The 14801-nt window shown below is 41.4% G+C and overlaps 1 protein-coding gene across 3 annotated transcripts in view; it reads right to left on the minus strand.

Moving 5' to 3' along the window:
• LOC122549912 (adenylate cyclase type 1-like) overlaps positions 1-13474 on the minus strand; it is a 290855-nt gene extending 277381 nt beyond the window's left edge. Inside the window, exons 1-4 of one of the 3 annotated variants that reach the window (XM_043690132.2) lie at positions 12922-13474; positions 11473-12173; positions 8815-8964; positions 6536-6654 (exon numbers count right to left, since the gene is read on the minus strand). In XM_043690132.2, the coding sequence (XP_043546067.1) occupies positions 6536-6654; positions 8815-8964; positions 11473-12066 (863 nt within the window). In that variant the 5' untranslated portion in view covers positions 12067-12173; positions 12922-13474. Of the gene's footprint in view, positions 1-6535; positions 6655-8814; positions 8965-11472; positions 12174-12457; positions 12886-12921 lie in introns of those variants that run through there. The other 2 variants (XM_087987226.1, XM_043690134.2) reach the window with 2 other exon arrangements.
• Between the last annotated feature and the right edge of the window lie 1327 nt (positions 13475-14801).

Consider the following 14801-nt stretch of genomic DNA (forward strand, 5'->3'; position numbering starts at 1 on the left):
TGGTATTACTGGTGATGCTTGCTATAAATAATATTTTTGCCCGCTATAACCCAAAAGTTGTTGAAACTTCATTTGGAACACCATAGCAATGTTGAAAATCTAAAGAGCTGGAAGTAATGTTGTCATTCAGAAATATATCAGCTATATATAAAGGTCAGTCTAATTTGAACAAATGAGTGCTATTGTTAAACCGAGATTTAGTTATTGTTTACAAAATGGAGGATAACAGCAAATTTTCGCATTTATAATGATCAAACTGTCTTGTACACTCTTGAAAAGTACATCAATGATTAATTTCAAGATGTGTTAATTTCTCCCAGATCAATGATCATAATATAATAAGACATTGGAACAGAGGCAGAACATTCAGCCCATCAAAACTGCTCCATGATTCTAGTAGATCACAGCTGGTCTATGAGACCATAGGAAATAGGAACAGGAGTAGGCCATTCAGCCTCTGCTCCACCATTCAATAGGATCATGACTAATTCGACATTCCTCATATCCATATCCCCACTGTTTGCCCAGAACCTTTGATCTCCTTACTGATCGAGAGTCTACCTAGCTCAGTCTTAAATATACATAAAGACTCTACCCCCAGAGCTCTATGTGGCAAGGAGTTTCAAAGACTCAACTCCCTAAGAAATTTCTCATCTCACTCAAATTGTCTCAGAATAAAGAGATACCAATGTCCTTTGGTTCTAGAATCTACCAGCAGGGAAAAAAAAACCCTCTGCCCTTTCTGCAGCTTTTCTCAAATCAAATAATAATATTCTCTTCTTTTGTTCTCCCTTCCAAAATGAACAACTGCATATTTTCCCACATTATACTCCATTTGCCAACTTTATGCCACTCACTTAATTTACTGATCTTTCTGTAAACTATTTGTATTCTTCTCACAATTTACCTTGTCACCTATTTTAGTGTTGTCTGTCAATTTGATGACAGTGCATTCAATTTGCTCTCAAAAGTCATGAATAAACATTGTAAACAGTTGCAGACCAGTACTGATACCTGTGGAACCCCACAGGTAACAGTTCACCAAACTGAAAAAGAACCTTGCGTTCCCATTCACTGTTTCTTGCCCATTAGCCAGTTCCCTATCCATGACAATATAACATTGAACAGTACAGCACAGTACAGACCTTTTGGCCCACGATGTTATGTCAAGCATTTATCTTAATCTAAGATCAACCTAACCTATGCACCCCTCAATTTACTGCCAACCATGTGCTTGTCCAGCACGTGGACACAGTACAATATACCACTTCAACGTTGTGGGCTCTTCTGACTTAATTTTTTGTGAGGTAGCTTGTTGAACACCTTCTGAAAGTTCAAATACAACATATCACAGCGCCAGAGACCCAGGTTCAATTCCCGCCTCAGGTGACTGACTGTGTGGAGTTTGCACATTCTCCCAGTGTCTGCATGGGTTTCCTCCGGGTGCTCCGGTTTCCTCCCAGTCCAAAGATGTGCAGGTTAGGTGAATTGGCCATGCTAAATTGTCCGTAGTGTTAGGTAAGGGGTAAATGTAGAGGTATGGGTGGGTTGCGCTTCGGCGGGTCGGTGTGGACTTGAGCCGAAGGGCCTGTTCCAACACTGTAAAGTAATCTAATCTAATATCTACTGGTGTCCCTCTATACAACAGACCTCCCTCTATCCACTCTGGTTGAGACTTCCTTGAAAAACTCTAATAAATTAGTCAGACAGGATGTCCCTTTTATGAAGCCATGCTGACTTGGTTTGATTAGATTATGATTTTCCAAACTTTCTGCGATTATTTCCTTATTAGTGGATTGCAATATTTTTTAAGCAATGGATGTTAGGTTAATTAGCCCACAGTTACCTACCTTTTGCTTCCCTCCAATTTTAAGGGAAGCAAAAGGTAGATAACTGTGGACTAATTAAATGGGAGGGCCACATTAGCTTTTTTTCCCCCCAATTCTCTGGGACCTCTCTGGAGTAGAGTGTTTTTTTTTTAGAAAATCACAATCAATTTATATACTACCTCCATAGCTACTTTTTTTGAGAATCCCAGGATGCAAACCTTCAGGGCCAGATGAGATATTCACTTTTAGCCCAATTAGTTTGTTTGATATTACTTCTTTATTGATGGTGCTGGTACTTAATTCCTCCCCTGTATTCTTTCGTTTTTAAATCTTTCACTGTAAGGACTGATGCAAAGTATCTATTTAACACCTTTGCTGTTTCCTCATTCCCCAAAACCATCTCCCCACATTGATTTTCTAAGTGGCCTATATTCAATGTGACCTGTCTCTTCCTGTTTATATATTTAATGAAGCTCTCATTGCCAGTTTTAATATTCCTCACCAGTTTGCCCTTGTTTGTTTTGTCTGTCTTCATTATCTTTTTATAGTCTCTCTTTTCTGGATTCTGCATTTATCCAGTCTACAAGGCTATCGCAGACTTTGGTTTCCTTACATGCCTTTTCTTTCAACTTAATACTTTCCTCAACTTCCTTGGTTAGCCACGGTTGTCTTATCCCTCTCAGAATTTTTCTTCCTTACCTGGATGTATTTTTGCCGAGAGTCATGAATTACCTTTTTAAATGTCTGCCACTACTTACTTTTAGTCATTCTTGCTAATCTATCCATCCAGTTCACTTTAATTGTATTTCATTGTAATCCCCTTTATTTACATTAAACAGTTGTTTCTGACAGGTTTCTCGCTCTCAAAATAAATTTTTTCTTCATGTTTTGGTCACTATTTCCTATAGGATCTTTTACTCAGATAATTTATTAAACTTGTCTCATTACCCATTACTGGATTCAAGATAGCCTGCTCCCTAGTTTGCCCATGAAACTATCCCTCATACACTATGAATTAATTGTCATAGCTACCCTTTCCAATTTCATTAAGCCAATAAACAAGATTAAAAGTTACCCATAATTACTCTACTCTTTTTACATTGTCCTATTAGGTATTGAATTTTAGCCTTTTCCCACAAAGAGGCTACTGTTTGGGCATTCCTATTCCTACCAAAGTGTTATTTTCCTTGCTATTTCCTTACTTCTGACAAATCAGACTCTCACAATTGTCTTCATTTTATGTCATATCAGCAATGCTACCCCACCGCTTTTTCCATCCCTTCTCTCTTTGTAAAGGTCAAACGTCCAAGTGTTAATTTCCCAGTTTTGATCTCCTTGTAACCATGTCTTCATAACGGCTGTGAGATCATATTCATTTACCTTGACTTGCACCGTCAGTTCACCTACTTTATTTTGAATGTATTGTGCATTACGATCCAAAGCTTTTAAGTTTGTTCAATTATCAGTTTCCCAACATTTTTGATTCCTTGGTATAAAAATTACATTTACAATTCTGTTCCTTCCTTCTTTTTAATATTTTGGTAACAAACAGTCCCCTCACAAACCTGAAATCCTATCTTCACCTTCAGTTTGATTTTATACTTGTCATACAAATTAACACCACCGCCCTCACACCCAAACGTTTAGTTTAAAGCCCTATTCCCAGCCTGAGTTATGCCAGTTGCCAGGATTCTGTTCCCAGCATGATTCAGGTGGAGCAGCTCCTTCCTTCCACAGTCATGGTCCCATAAATTTAAACCCATTTCTCCCACACAAATCTTTGAGCCACACATTTACATCTACGATCTTGTTGACCCTGTGCCAATTAGCTCGTGGCTCGGGTAAAGTTTCAGAGTTATTACCTTTTTCATTCTGCAATTAATTTAGCCCCAAGCTGCTTCTATTCCCTCAGAATAACCTCTTCCATCTTTTAACTATATTGTTAGTACATATGTAAGAGTGTCAATTGAAACTTTCCCTTCCCATACCACATTCTCCATTCGGAAACCAGGTACAAGGCAGGCTACACAGCCTTTGTAACTTTCAATTCTAGCCACAGAGAACATAGTCTATTCCCTTGACTTTCCAATCCCTGATTACAACTAAATTTCTCTTTTCTCCCGTCTTGAATAACTCCTTGAAACAGGGTGCTATGGTCAGTTTGCTCATCCTCCCTGCAGGCCCCACTCATCCAAACGGAGAGTGTGAATCTCACACGCGTTAGACAGGCTCAAGGGCAGAGATTCCTTCAGCACTACCTCCTGGATCTGACTACCTTCCTCGCTCATAGTCACATCCTCCTGTCCCTGACCATTGACTTAATTCAAGGTAATTAATTTAAGGGTGTGACTGCCTCCTGAAGTGTAGTATCTAGGTAACTCTCCTCCTCCATAACATGTCACAGCATCTGAAGCTCAGACTCCAGCTCATCAACTTTGAGCTGGAGTTCCTCAAGTAACCAACACTTGCTATAGATGTCATTATGAACCACTATGGGGTACACTGACTCCCGCACATCTCCTGGCCAAGCATCTTGATTTTATTTACTTAGTTCTTAATTTGTTTTGTATAAATTTTCCTCTTGTTCTTTTAGTTTATAACCTGTAAATATTTCTCCTATTTGCCTTCAATGTGAAAGTAACTTCTAATAGATCACCAAATTGGCAGGTATTACCAATTTACAGATTTTCCTGTGATGTCACTTTTTGGTTTTGTGCCAGGCTCATATCCTCAGTTTCCATTTATTCTGTTCAAAAGAATTGACAAACTACAAACCAACAAATAGTCAAGCACCTCTTCCCCTCTGCACCGAATTCCCACGCTGCTCCAAACCCGCAAAATAACTCTCATTCTGGATGTGACCTCTCCTCCTGACCATGTGAAGCTTACTGATCGGAATTCCACTTTCCTGTCTTTTACCACATAATCCTGGATTCCTTTACTGGTTAAAATATCTGTCTGTCTCGGTCTTGAATATATCTAAAGAACCAACCTCTACATTAAAGACCTTCACAGATTCACTCCCCTGAGAGAAAAAAAAATCCTTCTCATTTCTGTCTTAAATTGGTGACCCATTTTACTGAGATTGTGTCCTCTGGTCCTATATTCTTCCACAAGGGAAACAACCTCTTAGCATTTACCCTGTCATGTCCCCTCGCATCTAAAATGTTTCAACCAGGTTACTTCTCATTATTCTAAACTTAAAATGAGTACAGGCTCAACCTAGTCAATGTCTTCTCTAAAAATTCCTTCCATGAATCTTCTAAAATCACTGGCAAATTTCAAATGTAATTAAAATTTAATTACCCCTTTGTTATCAATTATCACTAACATTAAATTTTGAGATTAATTCCAGAAACTGAATAGTGATTAGTATTTAAATTCAATGCTTCTATTAATTGATGAGCTATTGTCATGTCAAAATTTATCACTAGTTAAAACAGTCTTTGGAGAATGAAAAGTTTTTATACATTAAACTATATTCGCATGAAGTCATCCTTAAAAAAAGCTGTAGCGTCTCGATGGTATTATTTCATGCACTGTTAAACTAAAGCAATTGTCTGCCTCATAACTATTCCAATAGTATAAATTTATCAAGGCCAAGTCTCCAGCATCTCCCTGAAACTATATTACCACATGCAATGTTCAAACTGAGACAGTTTGAGCAGCAATATTCTGATAACAGTAAAAATGTCCTGCTCTCCCTCGAGAACTGTCACGATGTCCTTAACATCTAACTGAACCATCAGGATAGACAGATGGGAATTCAATGTAAACTTTACAATGCAATTAATGTAGCGAAACACTTTAGCTTAAACAAAATAAGTTTAAAATGCTTTTAATGATGTTCCAACAAGAATGGCATCACAAACATAACTATATTAAAGTGTAGTTTTATCTCAATGCAGTGAGGGGGGAAAAATTTAAAAGGGACCTAAGGGGCAACTTTTTCATGCTGATGGTGGTGCGTGTATGGAATGAGTTGCCAGAGGAAGTGGTGGAGGCTGGTACAATTACAACATTTAAAAAGCATCTGGCTGGGTATATGAATGGAAAGGGGTAAGAGGGATATGGGCCAAGTGCTGGCAAATGGGACTAGATTAGGTTAGGATATCTAGTTGCCATGGACAGATTGGACTGAAGGGTCTGGTGCCGTGCTTTACATCTCTATGACTCTAAATGACAATGTCAAAACGACACTGAAGTAGTGAGATTCTGAGCCTAATCTGGTCCAGGTACTACACATGCAAGAAAACTTTGAGGCCCTAAACAAAAGAAAACATTATCGTACCTGTAAATAATTTTGGCGAGTTCTTAATTATCAAAACCAGATGATTTGGGAATGCTAAAACAGATATTTGAATCTGAAATAAAAACAGAAAGCTTTGGAACTGTTAAGTTCTGAGAAGAGTCACATGGGACTCAAAATGTTCACGGTTTTTTGCTCCACGTTGCTGCTAGACCTGATATTTTTCCAGTACTTTGACTTTATTGTAGTATTTGTCTGATTCATTCTTAACTTCTTTGCATAAATTTACAGTGTTCTGTTATTAAAGTTACATGTGATGTCCAATGGACTTCTATGCTGCATGAAGGCAAGAACATTCAACATTGTATCTCATGGTAATCAATCATGAACATCGATTATAGATAAATAACAGTTGCAATAGCACTAAAAGGCAAACTATAAAAGACGACTTATTTACCTGACATTGTCATGCCTTTGGATGTATATTTTGTGAAATATCCTTTCTGGAGGCTTCAGAAAATCTTCTTTCATTTCCATTGCCACATTTCTGGGCAATAAGCTCATTAAAAGTCTTTCCTGTGATAAATTACATTTTAAGATTATTGGTGATATGTAGCTATAAATTATTAGAACATTTTAAAGTACTTATTAAATATTCAGATATCAGATTTAAGAAATTGCTTGACATATCTATTTTGTGACTATAATTTATTCATTACATATAAATTAATGTGTTTAGCGCACTTTTATTCCATTGATTTCATAAAAGTATTGTATACACTGTTAAATTATACAGTTTGTGCAATTATAAAAGAGGGAGGTGAGGATTGCATTTGTAAAGTCCCCACTGGACATTAATCCTGCAATCCAGAGCCCAAAGGTAATATTTTGGTGAGTGGGTTAAAACCCGACCATTGCAGGTAATGAAATATGAATTGAGTTAAAATTTGAAATTAAAAAGTGGGCCTAATGATGAGTTGAGTAGGACACTTACTAATGTCCTCCAAGAATGGAAATCTGCTATCCTTACTCAGTTTGGACCACGTGACTTCAGATACACAACAATGTCATTGAATTTGAACTGTCCCCTGAAAATAGTCTAAAAAGCAAATCAAGGGCAGAGGGGGCTGGGCAACAAATACAGCACCATGCCACACAAGACTGAAGATAAATAATTCTGTGGACAAGTGATTTCCTTCAATTAATTTTAATTGGCTTTTCTAAGCCTCTCTGTGGCTTGGTTCCTTTTGGGAACAGCTAGCAAATTAAAACAAAATGTCTGCATGATAGTTTGTGGTCAATGTATGTGCTGTTATCACAATATAAACTTTCATTTGAATATTTGTCACCCAGTTATTTTAAATTGTTCATTCACCACACAGCTATATGACTTATTTCATTTTATTCAAAATGTGCGAAATATTATTTTTGGTTCTTAGACCTGAACTTCCACTTTATAATCTGACAATGAAAGCTTTGCTTTATTAGAAAGAAACTTAATTTCAATCAGAAGACAGTTACAACATAAAACTAAACTTTTTTTAAACAATAATCCTTGAAGACATACACCATAGCAAGTTGATAGTAAAGAATGAGACTACCATTGTGGTCTGTTGGCTCTCGTCAAACCTAATTCCATTGTCTCTTGGCATTGTACTGTCGCCTGCTTTAAATATTTATCTTTTTTTCTTTAGAAGTACAATGACCTCTAACAAAGCCATTGTCTTTGAAAGGCAATTGCTTTCCTAGTAAACATTCTAAGTTTTGAAATCTCATCGCTAACTTTCAAACCAGATGAATAGATTTTTCCTCTACAGTTTGGAAGACATTCATATTTTTGAACACCAAATAAATCTCATTTAACCTTTTTTGCCCTAATGGAAATAGTTCCAGAAATCTGAAGTCTTCCCTTAATGCTGAACAACTAAATAATTGATTGTAACAATAAAATGAATAATAATGACAAGCAAAATATTAAACATTTTGCAAAACCAGAAAATGCTGGAAACACTTAGCATGTCAGTTATCATTTGTATTGAGAACAGACAAGTCATATGTAATGAGCTGCAAAAACAGATCCCCTTCAGCTAAAATTGTGATAGAAAGGCCAGGAAATTCGAGGCTTTAACCCATGTCTTCTCTGCACAGATGCTGGCAGGCTGACCCGTTGAGTGTTCAAACATTTCTTTGATTAATTTCAGTTTTCCAGTTTCTATAGACGCTTTTGCCTTTATTATTCATTTTGGCCATTTAAGGATTAAACCCTTGGATTAATCAAAATATCCCTCAGAAAAAAAACAATAAGATGTGGAAATGTGAATTTGAAAACTGGCATGTTGTCTGTTTCAATAGTCTTTTCAGATTAAGCTAAATTACCACCGTTAAAAATGTAAACTCTGGTGCAGTAACAAACATTGCGAGGTGCTGGCAACTTCTGAAATCCAATTGGTTCGGAATTCTAAAAATCCCACAAAACATAAATATTTCACAATTTCATACCAGTTTGTTTTTTGTCTTTCAATATATAATCTCTTCATCAGCATATTATCCTGATTTGCATTTTTAGATTTATTTCCGTATAAATGTAGCATTAGATTTTCATTAAACCTACAGAATGAGAGAAGAATCATCGAATTTTCGTCATATGGTGATACGGTTCACAGCAATATCCCATCCTTCGACCATTTCTCCCATTTTAGTCCTTCTGGAGCTCTCCCACGAGCCTCCTCCACTGACCTGTTTCTCGTTCTCATCTTCCAGACGAAGTCGCTCCTCGATGCAGTTCCTCGCCTGCAGAAAGGCTTTTCTCTGGGCTCTCTCCGTGAGGATTCTGACAAACACCCCGGACACATTCACACTGGCAAACAGTACAGCGTTGGCCACAAGCTGCCGACAGAAACACAAACCACATGCTGCGATCAATCCGCGCGTTTGATAGATACTCCAGCAATCGATTAACACCAGTCAAAAAAGGTCGGACAATCTCCGTGTTCAAACTGGGCTCGGTCAGTTTTGGAGTCGTGACGGGCTCTGCGGAGACTTTTAGAAAGTTTTGAGTTCACTAGTTCTCATAACTGGGAAATTCATTGGTGAAGTAACAAACATTAAGACAAACAATAATTCAGTGGTCAACATAGATAAATTGAATACACAAGCGAGCCGAATGAGAAGAACACTATATTGGGAAGTTAATGGGAGCACGATCTCTCCAGGAAGACATTGCTGATTGCACAGCGGGACCGAGAGAATGCCCTGACCCCACACTCTCTCCATTGAGTGAATGTTTCGCTGGGAGACTCAGCAGTTTAACACGAGTGCTACAGTAAGAAACAACGTTCCTTACTCAACTACCCGCAAGATGATTCAGGAATGGGTCCCACCGCAAGTCGGCGGCAAGTGAACAAACATCGGACTGCTCTTTACTGTAAACTATACAGCTCATTTTGCCTTTGTATGGACAGCCCGCACCAATAAAATTATAATCTGCACAAAAAAAAATCCAAGCTGAGTATTTTTTCAGGTGCTGTAACATTGTGGAGCAAAACTGGCACCTCCTCAAAAGTTTCATATTTGTTGCCGAAGTAACTATAATTGGTCATATTAATCACAGCTAATCATTTTCCACACACTGATTCACCAACCTCAAACTACGTACTGTTCAGATCAAACACTCCCTTGCTCTCACTGTACTCAGTTTTCTGGTGACCGCGAAATTTTGTTATTGATCTGAACGGATCTGGAGTCCAACATGGCCCTTATTTACTGGTATTTATCCGTGAGTTATCACAGAATCGTACAGTATAGAAGTTGGCCATTTGACCCATGGTGACTGCACCAGCTCCCTAAAGAACACGCTAGTCCCATCTTCCAGCCTTATTTCCCTTAGCTCTCTAAATTCATCTATTTCAAATATACTTCCAGTTCTTTTCTGAAACCTATGGAATCTGCCTCCACCACTCTCCCAGGCAACTCATTCCAAATGGTCACAACTCTCTCCATCTCACTCCTAACTTTCTTTCTGACAATCTTGAAATTATGCCCCCCTAGTTACTGACGTGCCAACTAATGGAAATAGAATATCCTTCTTCACCCTGTCGGACTTCAAAGGTCATTCCTTAATCTTCTCTACTCCAGGGAGAATAAGTCCAATATCTTTAATTTCCCATTGTATTTAGAGTCGGTCATTCCTGGTATCATTCTGGCAAGTGTGCTTTGAACTCTCTTTAGGACTTTAACATCATCTTTAAACACGGTATCCAGAACTGAACACAATATTCCAAATTGTGGTCTGACCAATGACTAGGAGAGGTGGAGCATCACTCCCTTGCTTTTATACTCCATACCTTTATATATGAACCGATGGATCTTGTTAGCTTTCCTAACTGTTTCAACTTGCCTGGCCACCTTCAGAGAATCGTACACGTGATCCCCGAGGTCCCTTTACTCCCCTTTGAAATTGCACCATTGAGTATTTCTGCTACCTAAATGCATTATCCCACATTGCTCTGCATTGAAATTCATCCGCCAGGTGTCTGCTCATTTGGTCAAATTGTCAATATCCTGAACAAAATTGAGGGCTGGGGGAGAGGACGGACCGTTTTAAAGTTTATCTAAAAGCATGGAAGTGGAGCCTACATCAGTGACTTCCCAATTGGAACGACCGCGATCATTTTCAGCGTAAACTTCGAAGCGAATGCCAGGTTTTTGACCCTGGTCAGTAGGCGGCTGAACAAAAGCATTCTGAAGGCCAGGCGGTTGGGCCTGGGATTCGTAAATCCTGAGCTGAGCGGTTTTGCCGACCTCGTTTTTATTTTGCCCGGACCGGTTCCAGCTCTCACGGCTGCTCAGTGTGCTGCGAGCTGCCGAGAGTTCTCGCCACGGTCCGCACAGAATGAGCAGTGAGCCGATATTCACTGAGACCTACTCAGACCCTTTTGTTTTCCAAATTGAGGGGTAGGTGAGGTCGGTGGGGGTGGGAAGAGAGTTGGAGATGGAGAAAATGGTAATCTTCACTCGACCCAGCGTGTTCACGAGAACCAGTGAGTGGGTTTGGTGAAGCGAGCTTTGTACAGTAGCCTCCCTAACCAGCGGGATTGAACTCACGGTCAGTGTCCTGGCTTTGCGATCGGATGGAGGTGCATAAACAGTGCAACTCCCTCCAAAATCCCAGCAAAACGAAGGGATAAGCAGGAGTTTGAAAGTTGCCTCTGCAGGGAAATGGAAGATAGCTTTCCAGGGGGGAAAAAAATAAATTGGGAAATGGTTCAGATGATCTTGAGAATTAAAAATGTTTGAAGGGTTCTGATAGAAATCCGAATTTGATTTTGAAAGTTAACATAACACCCCCCCCCCCCCCCCAGCCGCTGTCCTTGCCCGAGGAGCTGAGGGACTTACCGTGCGCCAGAGCCGCTGCTTGCTGGATGTGACGGAAGTGGCGGTCACTATGATGTGACACACTGACACGGTCAGGCCGAACAGGATGGCCAGCAAGGTCCGCACCGGCAGCAGCGAGTGAGTCACAAAAGTCACCAGCATCAGCTGCCACATGCCGCTCTCCGGGGAGGCCGGCTGCTCCCAGCCGTACGCTCCGAGCGAGAACGGGCAGCACAGGAAGGAGAAGGTGAAGCTGAACAGCAAGCTGAGCTTGACGATCTGCTGTAGCTGGGTCACCTGCAGGTACTTCACGTTGGTGACTATGAACAGTGACACGAAGATGATGCAGTGCACCGGGTGGGAGCCCTTGGAGATGGTCAGCCGCGGGCCGGACAGTAACTCCACGATGGCCAGAGTGGCCGTCATGATGATGAGGATGCCCAGAGCCTTGAGGGTGGCGGTCTGCTCCAGCTTCAGGTTGTAATTCTGGAACAAGGACTCCAGCTCCTTACAGTCAAACTCGTCCTCACAGCTGACGGTGTCGAGGGGCGAGCCCGGGGCGCACGGACAGTTCCTCCTTCGCGTCCTGACTTTGCGAAATGGTATTTCCTCCATGTCATTGCCATCCAAAAGCCACGCTAAGCTGGCGTCCCCCGGCGCTTTAAGGTTCGCTGACAGCTCCGGCCAAGTCTGCGGGCCGGAGGTGGGAGCTTCGGAGGCAACTGTGGAAGCGGATGGGATGGAAGGAGGGAAAGGGGGTGGGAGCAGGAACAGAGATCAGGGTGGGGAGAGGAAACGATAGAAGGAAACAACTAGAAGTTAGCGACTCGAAAGCTCAGGCAGCGAGAGCAGCAGCGCACTGAGAGGGCTCCCCTACACTGGCTGGTCCAGATACACACAGCTGAGAATGATCCCATCCTAACCCAGAGTCTTGGACCAGGCTCAGATTAATGACGCCTGCGCACTACCGACCCCAACCCCAAAACCCCTCAAAGAAACAACTCACGTCTCACACCCCAAAACAGCTCACAAGACAGAAAGCCAGAGCTCCTTCTGCATGGTTCGCCCGGTCCCAGTCCCGCTCGCTTCCAAGGTACCACGGCAAAGCCACTCACTCAGCAAGCCACTTCCAACATGATCAGCGGGAACAAGGTGGCGCCAAGTAAATGTCAGCAAGCCTGCTGCTGATTGGCACAATTAAACGCAAGGGAACTTTTTAAAAGAGCAACAAGGATGAAGTAGAACCGTGCTAGAAATCGGCGTCCGTTCAAATCCAAGCGGCTCGCCTCTCTCCTCCAAGCCGATGGCTAGAGTATTAGTGGAGAGGGTTAATATCCCCAACTCCCACCCACATCAAATCCCGCCCCACTCTGTTATCATGTCTTTCAAACAGCATCCTGAGAGTTCACTGACCGTCCGGTGGACCTGGTGAGTTTTCCAGCCCAAGTATTATCAGGATCGGAATCCTACCTTTAACTCAAAGCCGCAGGATGGAGCTATGTTCTCAAACACTGTCGGCTTCTCGGCTCGCCACTCAGCCCAAGACTGCTTGAAGATGTTGAACATGTGCTAGTCTGCGTATTTTTTTAAATAAAAACGTTGCATGAGTACTTGCGTCCCTCACATTGCTCGGAAAATTCAATCCAGGGGAGGGGATCTTCACTTGATTTGCATAAACCGCTATTTAATTCGATTTTGCCGTGTGACTAGCGGCGACTAAAAATAAACACCGAACTGGTTCAGCTTAGTGATGCAACCCGATTTCAGCCCCAGTTCAAAATCCCGTCCGCTTACTACAGCGAAGCGGAATTAATCGGAGCCTGAGGTGTTTGCAATGTATTCTCAATAGTCTCAATAATTAGGCAGCAAGAGCCTGACTCAGCGAGTTCAACCTGTTTGTCCCCAACATTTAAATAGAAACGGTGAGGAACCAATTAAGAACAGCGGGGGTGGGATAAGGTGTTGGGGTCCAGGCTGAGGGGATCCTGGTATTTGCCCGGTAGCGGGTTCGGATTTCCGGGCAGATTGATGTGGGGGAGGTGGAGGGTGATACGCCAATGACCAATTGAAGCTAAAACAAACCAAGCTGTTGCTTTTAATCTCCCCCTGCAAACTCTAATCTGGGCATGCTCGACAAATCCGGTCCATGTGAAGTGAATGCCTGTCGATTGCTCAGTAAACAGCATAAGCAGATGGTATCTGTCAAACTAGTTTCGAACACCGTGTTGATTATACACTTAAAAAGAAATCTTTCAATAGTTGCCTCGTGTTAACCGTCTTGTTCCTATCTGCGAATGTGAGGGAGCTATCACTGACCGACGGGTTTACTTTATTAGATATCTCTGGTGCAGGCGGGGCTTGAACACATACCTCCCGGCTCAGAGGTAAGGACGCTGCCACTACACTCGAGACTGAAAGATAACAACCGAAGACAAGAAACAAGGAACGAGATTACATTACCTCATGTGTCCAATTAAACACTGTATTTAAAGTAGAAAACCTCACCAGCAACGTTACAAAGGAACAGGAATAAAGACACTATTAGGCAACTTTCTACTAATAATGTATTTTAGATGGGCTTTAAATCGTCAAAGTGGACGCAATAAAGCTCCTCCCACTATTTCAAGCCCAAAAAGTTCTTGCTCTGTTCCGGCCAACATTTGTGTACAATTGCCACTCACCACGAACCGTCAGTATTTACCGTGTGCACACACTGGCTTCCTTTTCCCAACAAAACCACCCAAAATTCTTTGGGATAGTTTGAAGCTATGACTTTAAAAAGTGTGCCATGAAATACAGCGGTTGGCAGTTTCTAAAGACACGATGAGTTGAACTTTTATAGAGGTCACCGGTTGGAGAGCCAACGAGAACCGCGCATCGACTCTCTCCCAGGGCGGGTTATGCCACTTTACAGACGATGGGGCAGACCTCATTTCCCCTCCGGTAACGTTAAGTACCGGGCTGGGGGTGGAAGTCCCCGAGCAAGCAGCCAATCCCAGGCTGCAATTCTTCTCAACAGAGAGAAGGGAAGAAACTCCACGTCTTTTCTGGTTTGAATGTGAGAGCCCTTATTTTGAAACCTTGCCTCGAGTTTTAGATTCTCTAATGATATAATATTGTCTCAGCACTTACCCTACCAAGCCCTTTCAGAGTCCAATATGTTAAAATGACATCAGCTGTCATTCTTTTAACCTTTAAAGAATATAGGCCCAACCTCGTCAACCTTACCTCATGATAAATCTCATCCCAGGAGTCAGCCTAGTGAACTTTCTCTGAACTGCTTTCAATACATGTACTGTATATCCTTCCTTAAGTATGATGGCTAAAATTATACACAGCATGCCAGAGGT

Source organism: Chiloscyllium plagiosum, unplaced genomic scaffold (genome assembly GCF_037043375.1).
Source record: "Chiloscyllium plagiosum isolate Xiang-an unplaced genomic scaffold, Cpla_swu_hap1 HiC_scaffold_5, whole genome shotgun sequence".
Taxonomy (NCBI): domain Eukaryota; kingdom Metazoa; phylum Chordata; class Chondrichthyes; order Orectolobiformes; family Hemiscylliidae; genus Chiloscyllium; species Chiloscyllium plagiosum.